This window comes from Apostichopus japonicus, chromosome 15 (assembly GCF_037975245.1).
Source record: "Apostichopus japonicus isolate 1M-3 chromosome 15, ASM3797524v1, whole genome shotgun sequence".
Classification (NCBI taxonomy): domain Eukaryota; kingdom Metazoa; phylum Echinodermata; class Holothuroidea; order Aspidochirotida; family Stichopodidae; genus Apostichopus; species Apostichopus japonicus.
The window spans coordinates 4003313-4028117 of NC_092575.1; the positions used below are offsets into that span (position 1 = coordinate 4003313).

The window sequence follows — 24805 nt, forward strand, 5'->3', positions numbered from 1 at the left end:
GACTACAGTCATCTCTCTCATAGAGCGATGCCTAATGAGCTAAATGCCAGAGTTGTGGAATGTTATAAATCACTCCCAAGATTGAATGATTAAAAAAACATGAATCTTGAGTACTTGGTACATTAAACCAAGATATATCAATTGGAGAGCTCTACATTAAATAAGCCTTTATCTTGCAGAGTATCATTTCAGATTTTACAGGCTAAACAATGAAACTTCAATATGGGTCCATTATAGACAAGTACCACAGGGGCCATTTACATAGGCTGGAGTTTCATTAATTAGCATCAGAGTATCATTTTACTTGGGCTGATATCCACTTGTAATGAAGCTTCAAATGATTCTTGTACAGAAAAGTATTACAGGGACCTTTCACCTAGACTGGAGTATCATTAATGTATCATAATATCCAGAGTAATATTTTACTTGGGCTGACCATCAAGCTCGCAAAGACGCTTTAATAAATTAATAACTTATAATGAACGTACCTAGGGTATCAAATTTGCTAAGGTTCTATAATATATGGCTTTGGTTATTTAACCATACGTTTGAGGGTACAGGGGAGGGCATTACCATCCACTAATTTGTCATTGATTCTTGAAGGTCATTTACAAGCCCTGATATTAAAAATGCAAATTTATTTAAGTAGTATCAAATTCCTTATTTTGAAGTTAAAGGAGCTCCCCCCCCCCGGATGACACATCTAGGTCAAAGTTTTCTTCACAGCATTTGTTAGTGTTGGATCCATGGATAAAGTGTCTGATACATGTATTTTAACTTTTAACTTCTGAATGTATCACAGATGATGTCCCATTAAACTGTATACAGTATTCATGTACTGGGAGCAACATGATATTTTGACCAATGTCTTTTCTCTTTCAGGCTTTATCAAAATCGTTCGCAGGCCAACTGTGGCGTGCGGGGCCATCTTATTGAGAACCCCTGCGACAGCAGACAGAGAAATGCTCACCGCAGAGTTTACTCCGGACACACATATATACTGTACCACAGGAATTGTAAGAACTGATCAAACATCATCATTATCACACAGAGAATGAGACAATCGCTAACTTTTTAACTGAATCCTTGTGAGTTATTACTTAGCTCCTTGAGTGCAAATTAGCCCATGTACATAGTGAAGATTTGATGAAGGCTGTTATCAATCTCTACCATGAAGTTAAATGTAAACCAATGTCTCTGAGTGCCAAGCTACAAAACGAAGAGACACTTTCAAAACTACAGTAGAGAGCAAAATCATGTTTCTGAACTTCTACTTCTAACTTACAGAACTACTTACAGAAAAACTGTTCATTAATTTAAATTAATTTGGGCCACTAATTAATTGCAAAGTTATTTTCTTTTCTTTCTCTTTTTTTGGTGCCCATTTCTGCAGATGGAACAAACAACCTCTAAAGTAGAGATGAAAAAAAAAGCAACCAAAAAAAAAAAACGACTGATCTGTGCTGATTGCTGAACAAGATGTTACGAATAACAAACAAAAACCGGCAGTCTGTCATTGGGGGCATCCAATTGTTAAAACCTGGTTTAATTACTTGTTGGATGGAAGTAAATTGAAAGAAGAGACACATGTTCCTGAATTTGCAACCAATTTACTTAACCTGGAATGGGAAACCAAACAGTAAAACAGAAACAATTAGACCAGAGTGAAGGAAACTCGGACAGTTTAACTTGTATTTAAGGTTTCCACAAGAAACTGTCATCGGAAAATACGTCTGCATCTTCTGGCCTCAGAAATGTGAGCAGGCTCTTGAAGTGCTAGAAATTTGTCAAAACAGCTGTTAAAAAAAAATTGTCAATTTTCCTATTTTTTGCAAAGTTCTCAGATCTATATTCCTCTGAACAGTCTGAACAATTCCTACCGGACATAATGGAGGCACGACTAGGTGAACATGCCCCTTTCGATGGTGCATGTTTCAAAATTTCCAACTCGTTCAAGAGCAAGGAATCAAATGGAGACTTTTGCCAGAAATTTGAGGCCAAGTGCTGAGTCAATAGTCCAGTTGATATTTGTGAAAATTAAAGTTACACCGTTTAAGTTTGAATTGAATAACATACTAGGGTATAGTTTAAGTCTTCAAATTTTGTGTAGTACTTTTGAGGACTCTGAACGGCTTAATTAATGAGGAGAAATATTTTCATTGCATCTGTAGAGTGGTAGAAGACTGAGTGAGACAATTCAAATTAAAGCTACTGTATAAGCCACCATCTGGAGGTATCACACAGATTGGTCGAACAAAAGGAAATATCCTGGGAAAAATTATGTTATGAATTTGCAGTTTACACGAATGAAAACACACAATTAGGGGTTAACTTCAAAGTTTTGCACCAATGAAAAGATACAGTATTATCAAATAAATATGTAGGAAACAAATATGTATTTTTGCACATGTATGTAATGTGTAGCTCATACCTCTCCATGGTTGTTACCACATATATGATAAACCTCTTTAGTAACTGAAAGGTAATATCCCGTCATGTGTGAAATTAACTTGAATGACTGCTCTTGGGTGACACAAAGTTATGACCATGCAAAACGTAGCATTAATACAGTATGCAACCTCCATGACTAAATGACTTCAGAATCAGTCTCCTGCGAATGAAGGCAATGATTTCTAGCTGGCTGCACTGGTTCGGGAATCACTGGTCTACACCATGACCAGCAGCATGGTGTAAGCACCACCACCACCAAGACCCTCTCAAATTGCACAGCGTTAAAGCCAGTGACGTAGCAAGGAGTGACAGGGCCCCCGGCACAGCACTAGAGATGACACCCCGAAGGAAAGCCCCAGCCATGGCTTCGGGCTTGGTTGGGCAATCTGTGATATTGGCACCTTTTAACACCCTGCTCAATATGGCTCTCCCATGTCCAAAGAGTGCGTGGGACCTGTTATACCAGTGGCGTCTTGGTAGGCTAGGAGGGTGCGTTTGTGTAGTAGGAGACAGGTAAGAGAGGAGTGAATTAAATAACGGACAGCAATTTAATGTCTATACTAGCTGTCTTGTCGACCTGTTGCTGGCTCCAGTGGCTGAATTGGTGTGGTTTTTTTGGGGTGGGGGGCTCCTTGACACCAGGCCCCAATGCGGCCCAGGTCCTGGGCGTTTGGACCAGCCTTGTTATGCTACTGATGAAAGCAATTATTCTCAATTTGTATTTGGCAATTGCCCTGAATCTAGAGTATAACTCAAATACCATTGAAACTGAACAAATGTAACACCCTCTGAGCTTACACTGACCAAATACGTATACATTAAATTAGCCAGCAAAGTTGATCATCCTCATCATCCCATTAACAGTTGAGAAGTCTGCAATCTATTATCCATGGATATACGTTCTGCAGAATATCGTCATGAGAACTTGCGACATTTGATTAATTGCATCCTTTTCTGTTGCTCAGACAGTCAGACAGACAGACAGACAGACTTGTAAGTGCAACTTCAACCCCCCCCCCAAAAAAAAAAAAAAAAAAAAAATCTTCTTTTGACTGTGTACTCACATTTTATAGTAAAACACCTCTGATTCTTTGTTGTTTACAGCTGCCCCCATTAAATGGTTGTCTATAACATCCAGTACATCTTGGCAAATATCTGTAAGTTCTTTTTCCACCTGAAATTCACAACAAAAAAACATCAATAGGAATTTATGATAGACAGCAAAATTAAGAAACACGTCTCCACAAAAAGAAAGATAAAAAAAAAATTCACACACAATAGTGATAAAACAAGTGCTCCTTCACAAATTCTATCACCCCCACACCAACCCCCCCCCCCCTCTGCTTTGCTCAACTTTGGTAAAGTCATTGTACATGTATTGATGACACAGACATGTAGGGCAATGCTCCATGCAGCATATTATGAAACACAATAAAAGTAAGGTTGCATAAACACAAGGACTATACTGTTAACTTCATTCTGTTGTCAATTAATGGAGAACTTTCAGATAACCCCCCTTCCGCCCTTGCCCCCACCCATTACCCCCTTCCAAAGTTTGGAGTTTCGTCCACTTCCCACTCTTGTTTAATGTTCACGATGAGCAAGAGAAAAAATTACAACTACTGTAGCATACACTTTGACTTCAAATGTGTCTTGTATTTTTAAATAAAATAAACAGTTCATTTCACGGAGCTACAGATACTGTACTCAAGCCTTCAAAGCCTCAAGGATGCAAGCAAATGAGTGAAGTGAAGCAGTAAATTGGAAAAAGACAAACTAGAATATCTGATATTGTATGTAAGTTGTACATACTGTATTGTATATATATATGTATTCTGAACAGGCACATGTACTGACTGACATACGATACGTATCATACCCGGCTTTGTAACATCGTAAAAACTGGCAACATTGCCATCTTCTAAACCTGGGTAATGCTACACTCTGAGCAGGGATGTATTCAAGTGAGATAGACATACAGTACTACAGTGGTAAAGTTTTGTACACACAAGAAATCAACAACAAGAAATCAATGATGTCACTTCCCCGTTGGCTCGCGTTGAACAAAATGTAAATTTGAACTGAAGAATGAACGACTTTTACCAGCATTCTGCCAATCTGGGCCTCATAACCTGCTTTAAGTTTAGCAGACGACATATTGTGTCATAAGTGTAAGACAGCCGATTAGGGTACTATTTAGGGCTTAACAGTGCAACAAAAAATGGTGTACTTGTTGGCAACAACCTACGTACTGTAACTCTGAAGAGTATCTCTTTGGTTGGATATATCTTTTTCTATACTCAGAGAGAGACTCATTTCCATATTCTAACACAGAATTCTGCCTACCTAGAACCCCAACACAATGTTTTTAACATTGCAAGTGGCTGTTTTCATTTTTTTATTTTGTCTCTCTCTGCTAATTCCTTTTTCTATTTCTCACTTTGAGGTTTGATTATGATGTTTTTCTGGCAACATGTGATAACAGTTTTTTGGATGGTTCAAGTGCTTCAAACTGCTTACCACATCCTCCAACATTTACGGTGACAGAGAAAGACACACTAAAGAGGTATAGCCTCCCGTGACCCAACGATCATGCTGTAATTGTAGTGGGAGCAATTTGAGCGCAGAGCACCAGGATATCAAATTATGGCAACTTTGGTTGGTATTGCAACATGAACAATGTGGATGCTATGATTGCACAATACAGGTGAGTTAATTGCCCTGTACTAGCTCAGTGCATGGTTGAGGAGTGACAGGTAAAAGAGGTGGTGTTAAGGCAACTTGGGACGGTAATTTAGTCCAAACAGTAAACTTGGTTTTCCTTCAGACAATTCTGGACATTTCCAACCTGCAGAAGTGCTTGCCCAACAACTGAGAATATAATGACAGGTATAAATTGGGTGATTTTACAGCAAAGAAACCATCTAAAAAATCCCTCAGAAAAACTGGAGAGTAAACTTGGTTCTCCAATAATAATTCCAAATGCTCATTCAAGGGCACTTATTCTTTTTTAAAACAATCGATGGTTCCTCAAAAATACTGTTGGTTGTCAAGACAACAGAAAGACTGTCTCAGCTAGATCACTGGAGGACCTAGAACTTCATCAGACCGAACATCGTGAAAGTCCTACCGTAGTTCATACTTTTAGATTTCTGTGTGAAAGCTAGAACGACCCAAACAAACCATACAGGATAAACTTGTACAATGGCAAAACCATGAATATCGAAACAATAGATGATGCAATTTGTTACCAGAGATCAATTGATGTGTGTGCTAGATTGAATCCACCACTTCCATACTTTTTACACACAGATGATGAAACCAATGCAAGTACATGCTGGTTACAGCATAATCACTTGAATTTACAGATCGTTAAGGAATTATTTCTTGATACCTTAATTAAACAAAATTGCATTTTTGCTACAATTATATTCTCCTGTGCTGGTGTGGTGATTGTGAGAATTTGAGGAAAGAGCTACAATAAACAAGAGCCCAAGGGCACTGTGGTTCCTTGCTTGGGGTATATGACAATACACATAATATTATCAAGCAAGATTGGGCTGAAATAGTCCAAGTAATTGTGGTCCTACATGTTCCCATAAAGTAACCAACACCATAGCCAACACTTTCGTGATAAAAAAAAATCAACCTTGTCACACCTTGGCACTAGGAGTTATTGCATTAAATGTGTGAAAATTAACTTTGACCTCAAATAACTTCGCACACGAAGGTCAAATGGGGGTCAACCCATTGACATTTATGATCAGAAGTTTCCTTTGACATCTGAAAATAGCATCGAAACTGTAAAAATCCCCAAAACACGGAAAGGTCACCAGAGGTCAAATTGAGGTCAAGGGTCACCCAGATGCGGGTCAACAATTGGATTACATTGAGGCAACTCCCAACCCTAACAGACATTTTGTTCTCAAGTTATTGCAAAAATACTAGTTTTTTATCATTAATTGACCTTTGGTGACCTTGTATCACATAACCGTTAAGTTTGAAAATGCTCCCCTATACCATTTGCAACTACTCCAAAAATATTAACCTTGTCACACCTTGGAACTGGGAGTTATTGCATTAAATGTCTGAAAATTAACTTTGACCTCATATAACTTCGCACACGAAGGTCACACGGGGGTCAACCCATTGACATTTATGATCAGAAGTTACCTTTGACATCTGAAAATAGCATCAAAACTGTAAAAATCCACAAAACACTAAAAAGGTCACCAGAGGTCAAATTGAGGTCAAGGGTCACCCAGATGTGGGTCGACAATTGGATTACATTGAAGCAACTCCCAACCCTAACGGACAATTTGTTCTCAAGTTATCGCAAAAAATACTAGTTTTTTATCATTAATTGACCTTTGGTGACCTCGGATCACATGACCGTTAAGTTTGAAAATATTCCCCTATACCATTTGCAACTTGTCTCAAAATATCAACTGTGTAACACCTTGGCACTGGGAGTTATTACACTAAATGTCTGAAAATTAACTTTGACCTCATATATAGTTAACATACAAAGGTCACCTTGGGTCAACTTATTGACATTTTTTATTGATGAGACCTAAATTAGAGCATCAAACTATAAAAATTCAAACAATTTTTTCTTTGCCCATTTTCTACCCCCAAAATACTAGTTTTTTGACATTAATTGACCTTTGGTGACCTCGGATCACATGACCGTTAAGTTTGAAAATATTCCCCTATACCATTTGCAACTTGTCCAAAAATATCAACCATGTCACACCTTGGAACTGGGAGTTGTTGCATTAAATGTCTGAAAATTAACTTTGACCTTGTATAACTTCGCACACGAAGGTTACACGGGTGTCAACCAATTGACATTTTTGATCGGAAGGTACCTTTGATATCCAAATCTAGCATCAAAACCAAACATTTTCTTTTTTGCTCGTTTCCTCCCAAAATAAGCACATTTTTTCTAATGTGACCTTTGACCTTGGTTTCAGATGTAGTTTAATCTCCTGATTCCAAAAAACAAAACGAAAAGTCTGTACAACCATCCTAACTCCGACCGAAAAACTTTGACCCCATATAACTTCGCACATAAAGGTCACACGGGGTCAACCTATTGACATTTATGATCAGAAGGTACCTTTGACATCTGAAAATAGCATTGAAACTGTAAAAATCCCAAAAACACGAAAAGGTCACCAGAGGTCAAATTGAGGTCAAGGGTCACCCAGATGCGGGTCGACAATTGGATTACATTGAGGCAACTCCCAACCCTAACGGACATTTCGTTCTCAAGTTATTGCAAAAATACTAGTTTTTTATCATTAATTGACCTTTGGTGACCTCGGATCATATGACCGTTAAGTTTGAAAATGCTCCCCTAACCAGTTCACAACTTGTCCCAAAATATCAATCTTGTCGCACATTGGCACTGGGAGTTATTGCAGTTTTAATATTTTCAGTTTTTGGACCATAACTGACCTTTGGTGACCTTTGTGGGCACCAAAAACAATAGGGCACACCTTCTCCATATGGCGGATCTATAGTCCAAGTTTGGCCTCAATCCAACATTCCCTTATTGAGATAGAGCGTACCCAAGCAAGTGTCACAGATGCACACACACACATACATACATACATACATACACACATACATACATACATACACACACACATACGCCAACCTGACTGCATAGGTTCCTTTTGCTAAAGCAAGGAACCAAAAATTGGCAATTTTGACCTTTAGAAGTTAAAATGTCAGTGCAACCCAACCATGTTGGGTGAAAAAGTTTTGAAAAGAGCATGAAATTTTTGGTGGCTACACTAGACAAAAATACATGCTTGACTGTCAAATTTGTAAAGAAACTGTTGTCTCCTGATTAAGACATTAACACAGGCATGTAACCTTTTTCCTCAAGTAAAAAAATATGAGCTAAAACTAGTTTTCTCTCAGTAGTGTTACCTCAGGGTTATGTTTACATTTTCATCCGCATTGTTCACCTATGGGTATTATGCACAACACTAAACCTCCATCACAACTATGAAATTTCACAGAAAGATACGAGTCACCAATTGTTGGGGGCGGTATTATAATTTAACCACTAAACAGATGCCCATTAAACTTTGCCTTTAATGATAACGGTGAGCAATATGTACAGGTATATGACACGTTTACAAACGGTTCGTGGCATTATTAAACACAAATTACCAATGGTAATGACATGATTACCTTCTTGTGACCTTCTTCTTTGACAGGTTTCACCAATTGTCACATGAAATATCGGCTTGAATTTCATCCTTTGTTGACGCCCAATTTTCTTGGGTTTGATATTGAAAGTTAACAAACCCATTTTGGATGGTGACAATAGATGAAATTAATTTGGCCTGAACGCAGAAATTGCTGACATCACCATCGTTAGTGCCAAATGTAAACATGCTTTTACACGTAAATTGTAAACTTAGAAGGTAAATCTGTACGTCTTCTGAAGCTTGACAGGATTAGTGCAAATGTTTCTACAAGACAGGTGCAAGAGGCATGAAGTATATAGAGTACACACTAGTCATTCTTAGATATATTCAGACCAAACAGATCTCTTTCCCCTGTATGCCAAAACCGCTTACTAGACCTCGTGAGTGGTCAATTCAAAATGGGCAAGATGAGTTGGAAGTACAAAGAGTAATGGTGGTGGCAGTGCTGGGGTGGGGGAACAAAGTGTAACTAATGTGTGGAAATAAGTACAAGATAAAATTAAAACCTGTGAAAGGGCAAAGAAAAACACCCAACAGACTGAGTATTTCTACCCGAGTCCAGCCCCTTTTATCATTCTTCAGAGGGAAGCTTACGCACCTCTTCTCTGTAAGCTACGATCCTCGGGAGATCTTCCGTTTCGCCTTTGGTCTCTGCCTTACTCTCCATGTTGGTGATGATCCTCCACGAGGCCCTACGAGCACCGATGACATTCTTGTACGCTACAGATAAGAGATTTCTTTCTTCTATAGTTAAGTCGATGTCCAAACACGCAACCTTCTTCATGGCCTGGACCATCTCTGTCGAAAGGAAATAAAAAAAGAATGGAAACGTGTGAGCTAGTTTACACTCGACACGTGGCTATGGTGAATGTACTTTTCAGTACAGTAGGTATGTACTGTATAAAGTCAGATTGACTAAATATCTCAAGTTGTGTAACTTTACATTTATGAGATACATTATGAGAGCATTGTGGTCAAGTGGTTAAGGCAGTGGACTTGTGATCTAAGGCTTGCAGGTTCGAGTCCTGGACAGATCATTACGTTGTGTCCTTGGGCGAGACACTTTATCTCTATTGCCTCTCTTCATGCACCCAGGTGTATAAATGGAGAGGGGACCTGTGAGATAAACTGTCAGCTGGGCGCTATTTAGTTGCTGCCATGTGGACTTTGTAGTGTTGTAGTGTTGGATTGCTATTTTGCTTCACACTGACCGATCCATGTTATAAATTACGCCTCAATCTAAACTGAGAGACTGTAGTACGCAGTGGTTACCACCAGTGAAAACACAGTTTCGTTATATACTTGTTTTTTATTGTGATTGACTTGTTTTGTTAAGTGGAGCAGCTACTTCTTGTTTCCGATTTGGCGCTATATTAATCCACTGTATTATTATCATTATTGTTATTGTACTTAACTTTAAACATATAATATGCAGTTAGATTTTTGGTCCCAAAATGGGTAAAGGTCAAGTTTTTAACTGTTTCGTTTTTGCAAACTGTTGAATTCATGCCTAAATTTGCTAGTGGCACTTGGTGAACAAAATGGGACATAAATATTGTCAGGTAGAAAATCCTTTCCTTGCATGGTCAAGTATAGTAATACTGTACTCATAGGAGCAAGTCCTGTACATAAATTTGTACTGCCTTTCCGCTTGTTATTAAGTTGGGATGAAGCAACATTTGGCTAGAAGTACAACCGATATCTATAGATGAGCAGGTATATGCATCAAGCAAATTTTCCATTGCTCTTAGCTGTGGACACTTTACATCGACAGTATAGAACAGGAAATTGACAGCTTATAGAAGTCACTAGTAATTTATTTGATGCAATATGGATGCACTGTATATATGTATATACAAAAACTTGAGCACACAGACTTAGGCCTACTGATCATGGTTGCTGATTATAAGCTACCAGCATTGACAAGCATATATTTACATTAATTTTTAGCAAATAGCCATTGTCTGTTTTTTGGGGGGAATTTGGACAGACCACAATGATCAACCGCAATGTAACAGTTTTAGTGGAGGAAGGAGGTTGGGTTAGGATACTGGGCGTGAGGTTGCTGATTATAAGCTACCAGCATTGACAAGCATACATTTACTTTAATTTATAGCACATAGCCATTGTCTGGTGTTTGTTTTGTGAATTTGAGACAGACCACACTGATAAACTGCAATGTAACAGTTTTAGTGGAGGAAGGAGGTTGGGTTAGGATACTGGGGTGAGGATACAGCTGTGGGGTGCCATAGGGCAGGAATAAAGATTACCATCTTGATCCCATGCCTGTCTCTTACTCGAGAACAGATCACATTAGCTGTGTAATTTGTGTACATACATGACAATTATAAGTAGTTGAATAGCAGAGCTCTATACGTACAGCACACAGCACAGTTCACTGAATGTTTATATATACTGTAGCCTCAGCACAATCATAAGATTTTTCACAAAATGCTGCCCAAACCTCAAATAAACACTGAAAATCAAAGGAAATGTCTCTCCAATGCACCATGTAAATGTGGAACGACAAAACAAGAAAAGTACAAGAGAGACAGTTGAATAAAACGAACTATAGAACGAGACAACTAAAGTATTATCTAAGCTGAACAAGGTTGCACCCTTCATCCCAAAACAATGCACTCACAAAATATCTGCTGTATTTCAAGTGTATCTCTTTGATTGCAGTACTAAGTGCTTTAAAATTAAGCACTGAAAGAATTAACACGGCTCTAAATAGACTGTTAAACCGTGTGAGCATGCACAGCAATGAATGCGTCCATAAATCTAACAGCACTCTATAGTCTCCATGTAGTACCGCTGGCAACCTACTTTTGAATCACATGATGATAGTGTCTGTAAACATTATCTCGAGATCTGAACATTAGCCTCAATGCCCATAAGCAATATCCAAGGCAAAAAAAGAAAAAAATGAGAAGACGAAAAAAAAAAAAAAACTTTCATTGGGAGGAACCCAAATGGGTAATTATGTTAACATACTGTACAAGTAGTTCTCATGCATGCCAGCAACAAACGGTTGTGTGCATTAATTCAAGCTTATAAAAAATTCTCAAAAGCCTTCTGTACACAATGGAGGCCAGAACATATTATAAGGTTGATACAGTTTATTTACAGTAAGATGCATTCCGTAAGCTTGCATTTTCTCGTTCATTTATCATAGTCGTCACGACAACTGTCATCTGAGATTGGGCGAGTGAAAGCAAATAAAGTACCATCAATTCTAACTACAGTATACAAATTTCTCTGTTGATCCCTCCCCCCCCCCCCCCATCCCTCTCCCATCTCCCACTACAGCAACCCAACATTCCAAGAATGCATTGTCAATCAATAGGTACAAGGATCCTGGATATTACCAACAAAGGAGCGAGAGGGGGGAGGGGAGGGAGAGGGGAGATGGGGATGAGGAGCACCATATCAACCAATTTCTAAGTACTGGATAGATACACTGTACATGGAAATTTTGCATGTTATGTTCAGCATTCCAGAGGCAGGTATGTTAGAGAGAGAGGATACTGTATGTTGCATAATAGTAAAGCACTTGCTTTTGTAGTGTATTGTCTATCTATCTAATTATCATTTTAATTGCCTAAATAGTATTATCTAATTGCCTATCATTTTTCTTCTAATTCCCAACTTACTTATTTGACAAAGATACTCTACTGAAAGAGACACGTCTTCAAACCCACAATATGGGCGGGGCAACACCCACAGTCCTTCATTTTAATCCTGAATCTTCCATTCATGTAGTAGAGAAGAAGAGTTAAGTATTTACTTTCAATTGATTTTCTTTTATGAAAGTACGTATTCATGATAAATTTCTCATGATAGTAGATCAATGATAAATTTCTTATCATCTGGTAATTAAAAAATAATCAATTTGTTATTATCGGCATTAATGATAAATCTCTTAATAATAGGTATTTAATGATACATATCTTTCAATGTATAATTTATGTTTTTTTGTATTCTCAGTACTCAACACAATAAAAACTATGTACTGATAACTGATAGTACAATGGTACATGACTGCATACACATACTACAGATCTAAAGATGCATGATATACAGTACTGTGCAGATCTTTACTCACTGAAAGTAAAATACTTTGCTAACTATCTAGAGCTCCTCCACAATCAAGATTTATCAAGCACTTGGTGAGTATCTATCTGTCATTTGTTGCATACTATGCATGTAATCATCATATCACATGTTACTATGTATGTGATGTTAATAAATCTTACATCATCCTTATACGTGAAACACCCTATTTTCCCCGCCTCTTCTGTTTCCACGTATTCACAGCTGACGTCATCACCGCCCTTACATAATAATAGAGGCGCCCTGAGGCCCTCCGGTATACCCCTAGATATTTGAGAAAAGTGCGAAACAAACAAATCGGCACAATTTACTGTAATACTGTTGCCAAATTTAACACACACTTCTGAAAGCCTTGGCAAGGAATATATGATCTATGCTGTGATAACAACTTTTGCCCTCAGCTTTAAAAATAATGGAATGTCCCATGGGGGCACAATCTAAATTTGTCATCAATTATCAGATGTTTTAAAAGTCCTGGTCATATTATTTAACAGTACAGTTGCTGATCTACCAGCACAGTTCTGCAACAGAATGTACCTTTATCTACCTGTTAGTTTAGGATGGAAAGAGAATATGACAGATTTAAGTCCATCTTAAAAGTTTAATCAGATGCACTTTACAGTATATATATATATACATCCCAGATAGCATAAGATCAGTACTGTTAAAACCATCTTCAAACCACTGATGTCACAATTGACAGCTCATGGAGATATGTAGACCCAGCTGTAGGGAACTGTGACATACGAACAGGCTGGCATACACTTCAGAGCAAAACTCAGTCCTGATGCAGTGACAATTAGGCCATGAAACATCCAAAAGTAGGTCAAGTGAGTGTGAAATGCTTATCATTTCTCACCAATGTTTATATCAGTTGTTATAGATTGGGTAGATGGGACAGGGAAAAGACAGTTTAAAGCAAGGAGGTGGAAAAAGAATAGTGAGGTAAAACTACTGCACAGGTCATTTTTGTCAAAAAGAATGAAACATTTATTCTACCAACGGTTTAAATATAGTCCATTGTAGGACAATACTATAACATCTTTGTAATATTAAATTATTAACAAGTTTGTCATTTTTCCATACCTCCCTTCCCTGGAATTATCTCTTCCCTGGAAATATGTAGCCATTTTTTTTCTCATTTATATTTTGAATCTGGTTTTTTAGTTTTGTACTTGTTTTGACTTTTGAGCTCTTGTTTTTACCCAATTTCCAATGTATTTTTATGATCAGTGGCTGAATAAATATCTATCTATCCTCTTTAAGTTGCTCTGTTGACTGCCATTCTATAAAATATATACACTCACAAAAGGAATGTTTGATATTCCGTGGAATAGAAAAAAATTGTACCTGACAATGATCATCAAAAGTATATTTATGTAGCATTACTATTTGACCAGCTGTGAAAGGAAGAGATACTTATTTAACAAGCCTCTGAGCTATATTCTTAAGGCATTTTATCACCAACAGCTGAGAGCTAGCAGAACTTCTTTGTAACCACAGATAGTATCGTAAATTCAACTTTTCACAAAACGCCCGCTCCCACATTATTTGTCTTCACTCTTTAACTAGAACAAGACTAACTATATATATGTCTACCTCAAGGTGATGTTTATTCTTTTCTTAATTCATGCCTTTAAAAGTATGTCATATATATGTCATATGTCATCGGGCCATTTTTCAAATGCAAACACGACGCTTCAAAGCTTGATTTTCCCTGCACCTGGAAGTTTACATTTGAATTGCAAATTTTTTCCTTTTTCTCTCCGTACGAATTCCGTGAGAGAAAGAGAAAGAGAGAGAGAGATACTCATCGCTGCAAAAAATTACTTCCAAGCGCTCTCAGCTACTGTCGCTTGCTCGGATATAATCTTTATTAAAACGTATTATAAATATTTGCATGTTGCAGAAATGGATGCCAAACCAAGAGAAGTATTTATGGGCATGGGGCACCTGCCATTTAAACTGTCAAATAGGTCTTGCCACATCCTTTCATTTATTAATACTGGCTTGAGAGCCCAAAGGTTTAGGTGAAACTTAAAAACTTCAAGTACTTGAATACTTAATAAACTTAAATACTTACAAAACTTAAAACTTTAGAGAGTGAAGAAAAAAAAGAAAAAATTAACAGAAGTCTAAAACGTAAACAGCAAATATGTATCAAACTGTCCTTCACAGCAAAACACCACAGGCATGTATAGATAAGCTTCACTGGCAAAATTTCCAATGTAAAGTATATTCCATCAAATTGGTCCATATCTAATTAATATGTTATTATGTAAATTTAAATATTTACAAATTATATTAAAAATATTTCAAACTACGCTGACATCGAATCACCCTTTCATTCCTAGTCCTGACTGAAATTTCCCAACACTGCCCTCCCTTCCCCCCCTCCCCAAGAAAAAAAAAGATGTTAAATTTTCAATTCAGTTTTCTATCCATTTCTACAAGTCGTATCCATTTGCATGTAGCATCATTGATTTTAAAGATTGGTAAAGCAATTCCACGACTGAACATTGTACTGTACTGTGTGATAACAAGCTTAGGGGAAAACACCTACAGGTAGTCTGTACTGTTTGCGTACATGAAGGCGACACCCATCACTTGATCACATTGTTACCTGGAAAATCTTACACACTGTTGAGAGAGGTGATGAATTATGATTGTTTTATTTATTTGTTTTAACTTTGTTAAAGATACCTGCTGCATCACCTTCAGCCAGGTTCAAGGTCCACCGGATGAGTCACAGGCTTGTATGATGGACCAATCTACAACATTGTGGTGGTACTGTTCTAAAACCCATACAGTATATATATACTATGCATGTACTGCAGATGAGGGTTTTTAACACGTAGATAATGTAATTGTGTTTTGACAAAATTTTCAACTGCCATTTAAATTACATACTGTAATTATCATTAGAAAAAGAAAGGTTTTGCTGCAGTCTTATAAATGGAACCAGAATACAGGGATTAATTTATCCTGTATCGGTTTCAGAAATGCTATGCCAAAATTGTCAAATTTGCTACACAAGTCCCAAAGAAGTAAAGGCTTACAGCAGTTCTTTACGACTGGAACCATTTGTAATCTGAGACGAAATTCTGAGCCATCAAAACTGAACATTACGTACACAAAATTTGGACACTAAATTATTCTACTAGCACAGCTTCGGCTACATGCATCATTCAGTGAGAACTTGATTTGAAATGATCATCCCGAGAAAATGTCAGAATGAACCAGCCATTTTACCTTGAGGTGTGAAGCTACACAGATAACTATCGCATGTACACATTAAAGCAGTGGCGTAGGAAGGTACTTTCGAGTGGGGCGCTGAAGACTGATGGCCGGATTGGGGGAGGGGTCTAAGGGGAGGGTGTTCCCCTCCCCTTTGGAATTTTTTTGCATTTCCAGGTGGCCTCAGATGCAATTTGGTGCAATATAGCACATTTCAACCCACCCACTCCATTTTGTATATAATTTTGCATTTTCACCTAGCCTTAGATGCAATTTGGTGCTCCAAATGAGATTTTTTTCTCATTTGGAAATGAAAAAAGGGTTTTCTGACTTGCGAAGCGGGGGGGCGGAATGATACTTCCGCCCCTCCACATTTTTCACTGGGGGGGCCGGCGCCCCCCCCGGTTCCTACGCCCTTGCATTAAAGGCATTGAAGACTTGCCCCAAACCGCGTTCTGAAAAAGTTAACTCTCCGTTGCTTGCAAGTGAGGTTTTCTTCTTGATGCGTGATACCTTGTTATCTTTTATCTAGACCTGAGATGTCCATCCCTGCTATGTACACTGTGTTGTGATGACCATAGCTGTATGTATTGACTGTACACTAGTGTCTAATTACCGACAGTAGCAAGCTGTGTGTGTACTTTCTGGGATCGATGGTGGTGTCTAACTTCTGTTACACCTCATTCGAAACTAGGTCAGATTACCGGCATAAGACGTTTCTTTGTGCACGAGTCTTCACACCCTTTAAATGAGCTATGCATACAGATTCCCTTGATTTACTCCCGTTCACCTTGTTGAGTTTATAATTATACGGAACTTTGCAACACAAAAACTCCAACATGTAAAGATCATAGATGAAGTCAAGGGTATTATCTGCTTAATATTGGCATCTGCTTGCAAATTAACAGTGTATAGCACTACTGTACCTCTTCGTTCGGGAAATCACACATCTGAGTGACAATTGATGTATATTGTTATATAGCATACCCACTGTTCAATATATATTAATAGCACAACAGACATGTTGTGACAATTCTGTCTATTATAAACTTGCAGTCAAATTGTTTGTAGAAATCAGAAATCTTCTGTATCCGAAAAACCTGCATCTTAAAAGAAACGAGCAACAAGTTTCGAGTGTACAATGCACTTAAGAAACAGACTAGAAAATAGGAAGTCGTGTAGTAATTAGACGGAAACCAACACTCAGAAGTGAGGTTCGAAAGGGGAGTGACCCAGAAGTTGGTCTATGGGGACCCCTAAAGTAAATGTTATTAATCTTTGTAGGTTAGGGTATCTTCGGAGTGCACATGCATCTAGATGTGACAGCCTGGCAGGTAAAAGTGGAAGTGAGGTAAATAACCTGAACAATTAATCCAAACATTCAATCAAAACAAAGAAATAATCGACTATAAATATTTACAGTACGTAAACATGGTCATAGCCTCTTACGACGATCATATTAACTTATGCACTGTTACGACTGTGTCTTGTGTCAAACTGATACCCCTGTAAAATATCGTTTCCTTGCCCTCCCCCATTTCCTCTCCCGTCAGAAAGTCCCTTCTGCTCCTACTGTTGTTTACAATCATTCTGGAAGCCCAGTCGAACCAAACACAATAGGAAACAATGGATTTGAAAGTGAAAACAGGAAATACAAATTTTAAATCTACAGGAAGCTTATAGCCAAACATTCATACCACTTCCCCCAAATTCCTGTTGCTTTTAATTAACCCTCCACAGAGAGTCAGATATTAGGACTGATCCAGACTAATTTAACCCTACCGAGAATCCAATGAAGACAACTTGAGAATGAGGATGAAGGAGTTACTGCAATAATATATATAAATATATATACCTACACAGTATCATGTAATCTGATATATTGGACTAAAGTAAATGATATGTCAACAAGCCTGAATGGAATTCAAAACCTTCAGATTCCATAAATGCGCTCTTGACCCAGAGCTAAATATGAAAGTGACACATTTTTTTTTTCTCCCTTCAAATTTGAAAGTAGATGAGCTACAAGATAAATATTACTGGGTGATGATTATGTCCCTATAAATTAACAGCCTTTGTCAGTCATCTAAGCAAGAAATGTCTGGCTCAGGAGAAATTCTCGGCATCAGAGACTCTCTGTGATAGGTAGATATATATATATATATACGGATGATCGCAGACAGACAGAGGTTGTGGGTAATCCGAGGAGGAACGATTAACTCTGGGGTCGAGCGCCGATCATATCTTACTAAATACAGAGCCACATTACTGATGAACATTCACGGCTGGGCACGTGTGTCGCGGGCTATTTTGAAACATTCCAGAATGATCACGGACAGTTTCTATAGATATGACCTTCGTTATAAATAAACATCAACCGAGATGAACTCTAACTCGGATCTTAGAAACGACCAGAGCATTGGAAGGAGTCCTTCATGAGTAAAGTATGTGACATTACTGGTCTTCGTCGACAGGGCACGGCATCTCCCAGAAATTTCTTGAAGATGAATGCATTCTTGATGAACACATTGTATATATATGGGTTGAGTACAGGTTGAACGCATGCTGTTCAATGTTGAAGGCATCACAAGAGTTTTAGCCTCTTCTACAGTATGGTAGCAAGAACTGCCACCTTTGGATGTTCAGTGTTTTGTTGTTGTAATTTTGTTATTTTTGTCACAATGGGTATTTTTCTTATATGATGTCTTCTATGAGCAATCATGCCATTCAAAATCTTCCGAAATCTTAAATATTTTGATGTGCCAAAATGCTAGGAATAGAGTATACTGTTCAAGGTGAAGATGGTCAAAAGATGGCTCAAGCAATCCTTTTCATTCAAACCTCGACTCAGGATGCTAGCCACCCTCTTCCCCCACCTCCCCCACCCCCCTTCTCCACCAACCCACTGAAATATATAAACACAGTACTTATATCCTCAATTTATCCAAAAAGTGCAGTACTTCTTTGTGATCATTTGTACTACTCAGCAACAATGTACAAAGACAAGAAATGGAGAACAGATGAAGAATATTTGAGAGCCAGACCACAACCCTTTCTATCATCTTTGAATCCTGTGTGGGACATAAACTGAACTTATGTAGTCCCCCAAAATTATGTATCTCAGCACTTTGTCCTACTGTACAATGAAAATTGACTGATTGGCCTCAAATCTAATCTGAACGTATCTCTGACCAGAAATACAGAACAAAAACTTGCCGCCCTGTCCGTTTCTAGTCGTAGTTCAAAATAAAAAAAAATCGACTGAAGCAACATCTGTGACACAACCCCTTACCAATTCTACATATGCAGCATTCATTCACCTCGTCAATAATATGCTCAAGTCGTGGGCTAAATTTGGGCTGACAGAAACTGAAGCAATTTTCTTCAATTAGCAATGACCAAAATAGCATCTACAAGTGTGGTTCCAATTTCAAGTCACTGGTAAGTATCGTTATCACGCAGATGATGATGATGATGCAAGTATTCGTGCCTCTAAGGTGAATCACGTACATGTATCCCTACTACCGATACCCAACTCCTACCTATGTCTGAGCTCCACACGTAACGCAATGCACTGAGCGTTGGCATTTTCTGTCAATACATCGAAAACATCGACGGCGGAGTGGAACGCACACATACTTGACAAACGATCACGCGAGACTGTACGCAATCGTCCGGGCAGAGAGATGAAAGGTAATCAGTCAATAAGGCAGCATAGCACACATACTGTGTACGGCATATATATTGCCACCTCAAAACATTCAAGGTTTTTAATATATGAGGTGGAAGTCAGTATATATAGCAACACTGTATCTATACAGTGTTGATTGCTCCGGACTTTCTAGTGGAGTTACTGATGACTTCGTCAAAGACAGAAAATTTGGTGTCCCACAAAAAGTTAAATTAATGTCCTGTTGCTTCACTTGCAAGCCTTTCTTCATTTCTGATGTGATGTTTGGTGACTAAATTTAATAACAAAAATTATGAGTATTTTGCCGAGTTACCAACAGACTGTAGCAAACTCAACACAAACATTACATATCCAAGACACACTATGTACTGCTAGCATACATTCACAATATGCTAATAATATGCCAACTACACAAACTAAGCTACCCTGAGAGAAAGGACAAGTTTGGCAAAGTTGTGTAAAAGTACCTACTTCTACTTCCCAGATGACACTATTGAGAGCTCTATGTGTGCATACCCTGTACCAGCCATGCTTCTGAAGTTCCCAGTGGGAGAAGGGGAGAGGGGGTGAGGGGGTTAGAGCTTGGCTAACTGTGCTGTCAATTATACTTAATTATAGTGAAAAGGTTACCAGTTTATTCTAGGCATGGTAGAACGAGTGCTAAAGTTGTGGGGAGACAGGTGAGCGAGGAGCGAAGTAAATTTATAGTTTTTACTGCAAGCTCTGTATATGGTATGATGTATGTGGTATGATTGTTTTAAAGTCAGTATTATTTGCATTGATATGATATTGATACATCACTGATACTATATTGATTGATACTGATATCCAATCGTAGGACAGATTTCACTTTCTTTCCTACAGATGTTTGTTATAGGAAGACATCTACTATTTCAAACAATGAAGTCACTTAAACATCGATGATACCTGTATGTTTGTATTTCTAAAATTTGCTTCTTGCATTCATTGTTTTTGTACCGTGTGGAAAATGAACCGGATGATGAAGGTTCTCAGAATTGAATATTAATTACTATAAATATTACTTACAACTATCGTTGAGTTTCATTTTGCGGGCTGCAGTTTCTTTTGGATCCCATTTCATTTTGGTACGCTGCATGTTCTAGTTCGATCGATGCCAACTTTGTTTTGAATTAAATATTTGCTGGGCCACTGATGATCAAACCATAAAAATGCTGCTTTCTGGCATTCTTAATTTAAATTCTTAATTTAAAGATCTACCTTTATATTCATGGATCAAAATCACTGAAGCAGGGAATCTGTTTACATACAACATACCACACTGAACAACACCACCTTGAACAAGCACTATTAACCAGTAGGGACTGTCCCTGAAATGCCTCTAATAGTCCACTTATTGTAAGCTAATACCAAAACCCAGTGTGCAGCAGCTGTGCAATACACAAGCAACAACAAATACTTTGCACAGTACTACATGAATTGGCATGCCAAAATATGTCTGTAGGCAAAACTTCATGTTGCTTTAGATTAAGGGTACATAAATACCTTAAAGATCTATAAATAATTTCTATGTATAGCCATAACTGTGCTTTAATTCAGAAAGTTCTTTTAAAGTTCTACATCTTACTGGAGCTGCACAGCATGCAAGGTATCGACAGTAACATCTTCTTCATATTTTGAGGTTTAATATTTAACAAACATTGTCCAGTCTGATCTTCTAACATTATCTCCTAAAGGTCCCATTGGTCAGTTTGACCCACTCAATCCATCCCCCCCTCCCCTCAAACTTCCTATCCCCTCTCTCTTCCTCCCTCCTAGATGATTTTTAATTTCACACGTTATGTTGGCTCAAATACACACATTTGGTATCTAGGAGTTGTACAGCCATGGTAGGTTTGTACACAGTATTGCCTCAACAGTATGTCTGAATGCAGGATACTACATCAGTGGAATGACAATGCAACAGTTGTGAGGGGACAGGTAAGTGCAGACCTATGCAAATCAGGTGTCTGTCAAAAGTTCAGTGTAAATTATACTGCTTCATTGCAAATTCTAGAAATTTCTAACATATTCTCCTAATACAGAATGTCATTTGTAATCTGTTGACATTAACAGAAGATGTGCATATATATATGTTGGCCATCATAGAAACATAATAACACACCTTGTACAAAACAAAACGAATAAATATTTTAGCACCGGAGAAACTCTGCTCTGTCAAAACTTATTACTTGCTGCTGAAAACCCAGGTTTTTACAATTTGTGTTGATGAAAATGACATTAATTAGCATAATCTTCTTAATTTGCTGAGTGTAACACCTCCTCGTTTTATAATTAATCAACATCTGTTGATGATGCATCTTTCTTCTTGGTAAACTGAATCCGACCCTAAGCAACTTAACATAGAACTAGAAACGAGCAAATTTAATTTAACCTCAACAAAAGAGTGCAACCGTCTCATTTCCCTCCATCACACTCTCGGATGGATATTGTCATACTGTAAATCATGCCCAGGCTATCACCGAGAACTCCTCGCTTGTGTGCATGCCAGCATCACTCTACATTAATTACTTTGATTTGTCAATTGACAGAGAATACTGGCATAAATAACAATTAACCTGATCCTGAAAAAAAAGGAGAGAAAAAAAGGAGAAGAAAAAGGATTTAAAAAAAAAATGGGAGAGAGAGCAAACAAGTTCTTTGTTTTTTCTTTCTTTTTTCAATCTTTAATGACCAAGCGCTTTCCTGAGCCTCCCCTGAAACAGTGTTAGAGTCACACACATTGCAAATATAAACCTCAATGACTTCAATACAGGGACTAATTAGTGTTCAAATTGTAGCAGTTTTTGAAATCTATGAATTTTGTCTCGCATAACGTACTACGGTTCCTGTGTTCAGTAGTGCTATATGTCTATATCTGCAGCGACATTGTGCATATATGGCCTAGCATTTTGTTACTGCGATACTGGAATAAATTACAGTATTACCCTGAGATCTACATACATGTGTATTATAAGATAAAGATCACCATCCAGAGATTTGCAAACTGTGCCAAGATGTATTTATAGACTTTTCCTAACAGTAAAATACCTTAGTCCAAATGTTAGCGAGTCATAGAAAAGATGTACAGGGACAAAGGACTTTGCATGACATTAACAATCTTCAAATCTTTAAAATTTTAACAGTATATATATTTCAATGCAGTCATTGAGGTTAACTGCCAGTGTTATCACAGTTTGATGAGTTCTGTTGTCAATGCTACCGTGCCTACTGAGTATAAATTTCTCAAACAAGATTGCGATAGTAGAAAATTAAGAGCCCTTCTTACAGAAAGTTTTGACTTGTTGCGATCAGTTGTGTTCCACGGCCAGGGAAGGAGAGTATAACAAGTGACGAAAAATGCTTTAAAACAAAAGGATGCTTAAATAGTGCTTCTTGGAAACGATGGTAAAGGAGCTTCTCAGGTCCAAAATGTTTCTACCAGGTCCAAGATGAAGTTCCAAAACTTGTAAGAAACGGGTGAAATTTGTTACGTAAAAGTCGCTAACGAAACCACGTAGTTTCTTCCGAAGTGGTAGATTCGGAAGGAGGTGAAAGTGGGCTGTGCCCAGGGTGCGAGGGCGCAGTGCTAAAACGTTCCGGTGTGTAGTTAGGTAGATGGTAAAGTGCAGATGTGGAGACAGGTAGCGAAGTAAATTCCTTCTTACAGAAACTTTGACTTGTTGCGATCAGTTGTGTTCCATGTAAAAACCAATGACATTGTACAGCCTTCAAAATGGATTATTTGCGATGACTTTGTTCATGATATAATGCTCATTCATGCACACAGAGACAACCAAAGCAGACAAACAATGTACATGAACACGAAAGTCTTTAACATATTTAATGAGTTTACTAGTTAATTACTATCAGTAAAATGCAAAACAAGTAAAAATAAAAATTAACTGCATAATTTGTCTGTATGTTTTGTTTACTACTAATCATATCATAATTTTGATATTTGGTACCAATGTTCACTTTTAACAAATATAAAAAAATTAATAAAAAAATTCCATTTGATATCCACAAAACCTACTTTTCACCTTAATCCACCGCTATTATTAATCAAACTAGAATAATTTTAGCCAATCAGTAACTATAAATCACCACAATACTTACTAAAGTACTGTTAAGTGCATACGTATATGAAAACAATTTCAAGTGCAGTGGTTGCTGAGTCATTGGCATTTAATATTGAAATCTTACATCTTGTGTGTATACTACACACTGCAGTGCACATCTTTCATGTTTGATCATTGCATTATTCACCCATTCATGTCTGATTAGAATCTATAGGGTTGCAGGCAGTGTGTACTGAGTAAAGGTTTATATATATGACAAACATGATTATGTTGCTATCTTAGACAAATGTTACCCAGTAGTGACAAGTACTGGGCGGAAAGACTAGACTACATATATAAAAGATGAGGCAACAGCCCTACATCGACAAACCACACTAATGGGATAAATACCCACAGGGTCTTCACGACAGAGTGCTCTGCTTGCATGCTATTGTAGGATATCAGTGGGTACTGTGCCAATGATTCATACATTTGAAACGTAATGAATTCAACATCCCTATAAAAAATATTTCCAAAGGCGTGAATTTCTGTAGAGCTAGTAGTTTACTCAGTCATACTGTGTGCTGTAGACCTGTCAAAGACGAAGGAAGCCTTTGATGACAATAACGGTTGTACCAAACATTTCCCTCCTACTGAACTTAAATAAATTCTCATTCGCAAAGTTTGTGCTTACAGTGCACAATATCATTAGGAGGTTATTATTATTATTTTTTTTCAAAACAAAGATTATTATATAAGATAAGGAAATGAAGATATAGTTTTGCTTTTCTGTTTTTAGAGCCAATGCATATATGCATATGCATGCGAAAATATCGCAATACAGTACTGCTCATTCCGTTCCCTCTGCAGTGATGTAGCCTGATAGCCAAAGGGGGGACTGGATTATCACACTTTAGAGATCTATGAGAAATTCTCGGAAAATTGAGGAAGATGATGACATATATATCCACGGCTAGTTCTTATGACTCAAAGATGCTTCA

At 37.7% G+C, this 24805-nt stretch overlaps 1 protein-coding gene across 1 annotated transcript in view; it reads right to left on the minus strand.

Moving 5' to 3' along the window:
• LOC139981692 (14-3-3 protein epsilon-like) overlaps positions 1-24805 on the minus strand; it is a 47019-nt gene that overhangs the window by 10432 nt on the left and 11782 nt on the right. Inside the window, exons 2-3 of the mRNA XM_071994295.1 lie at positions 9280-9479; positions 3516-3625 (exon numbers count right to left, since the gene is read on the minus strand). Coding sequence (XP_071850396.1) covers positions 3516-3625; positions 9280-9479 — 310 coding nt within the window. The remainder of the gene's footprint in view (positions 1-3515; positions 3626-9279; positions 9480-24805) is intronic.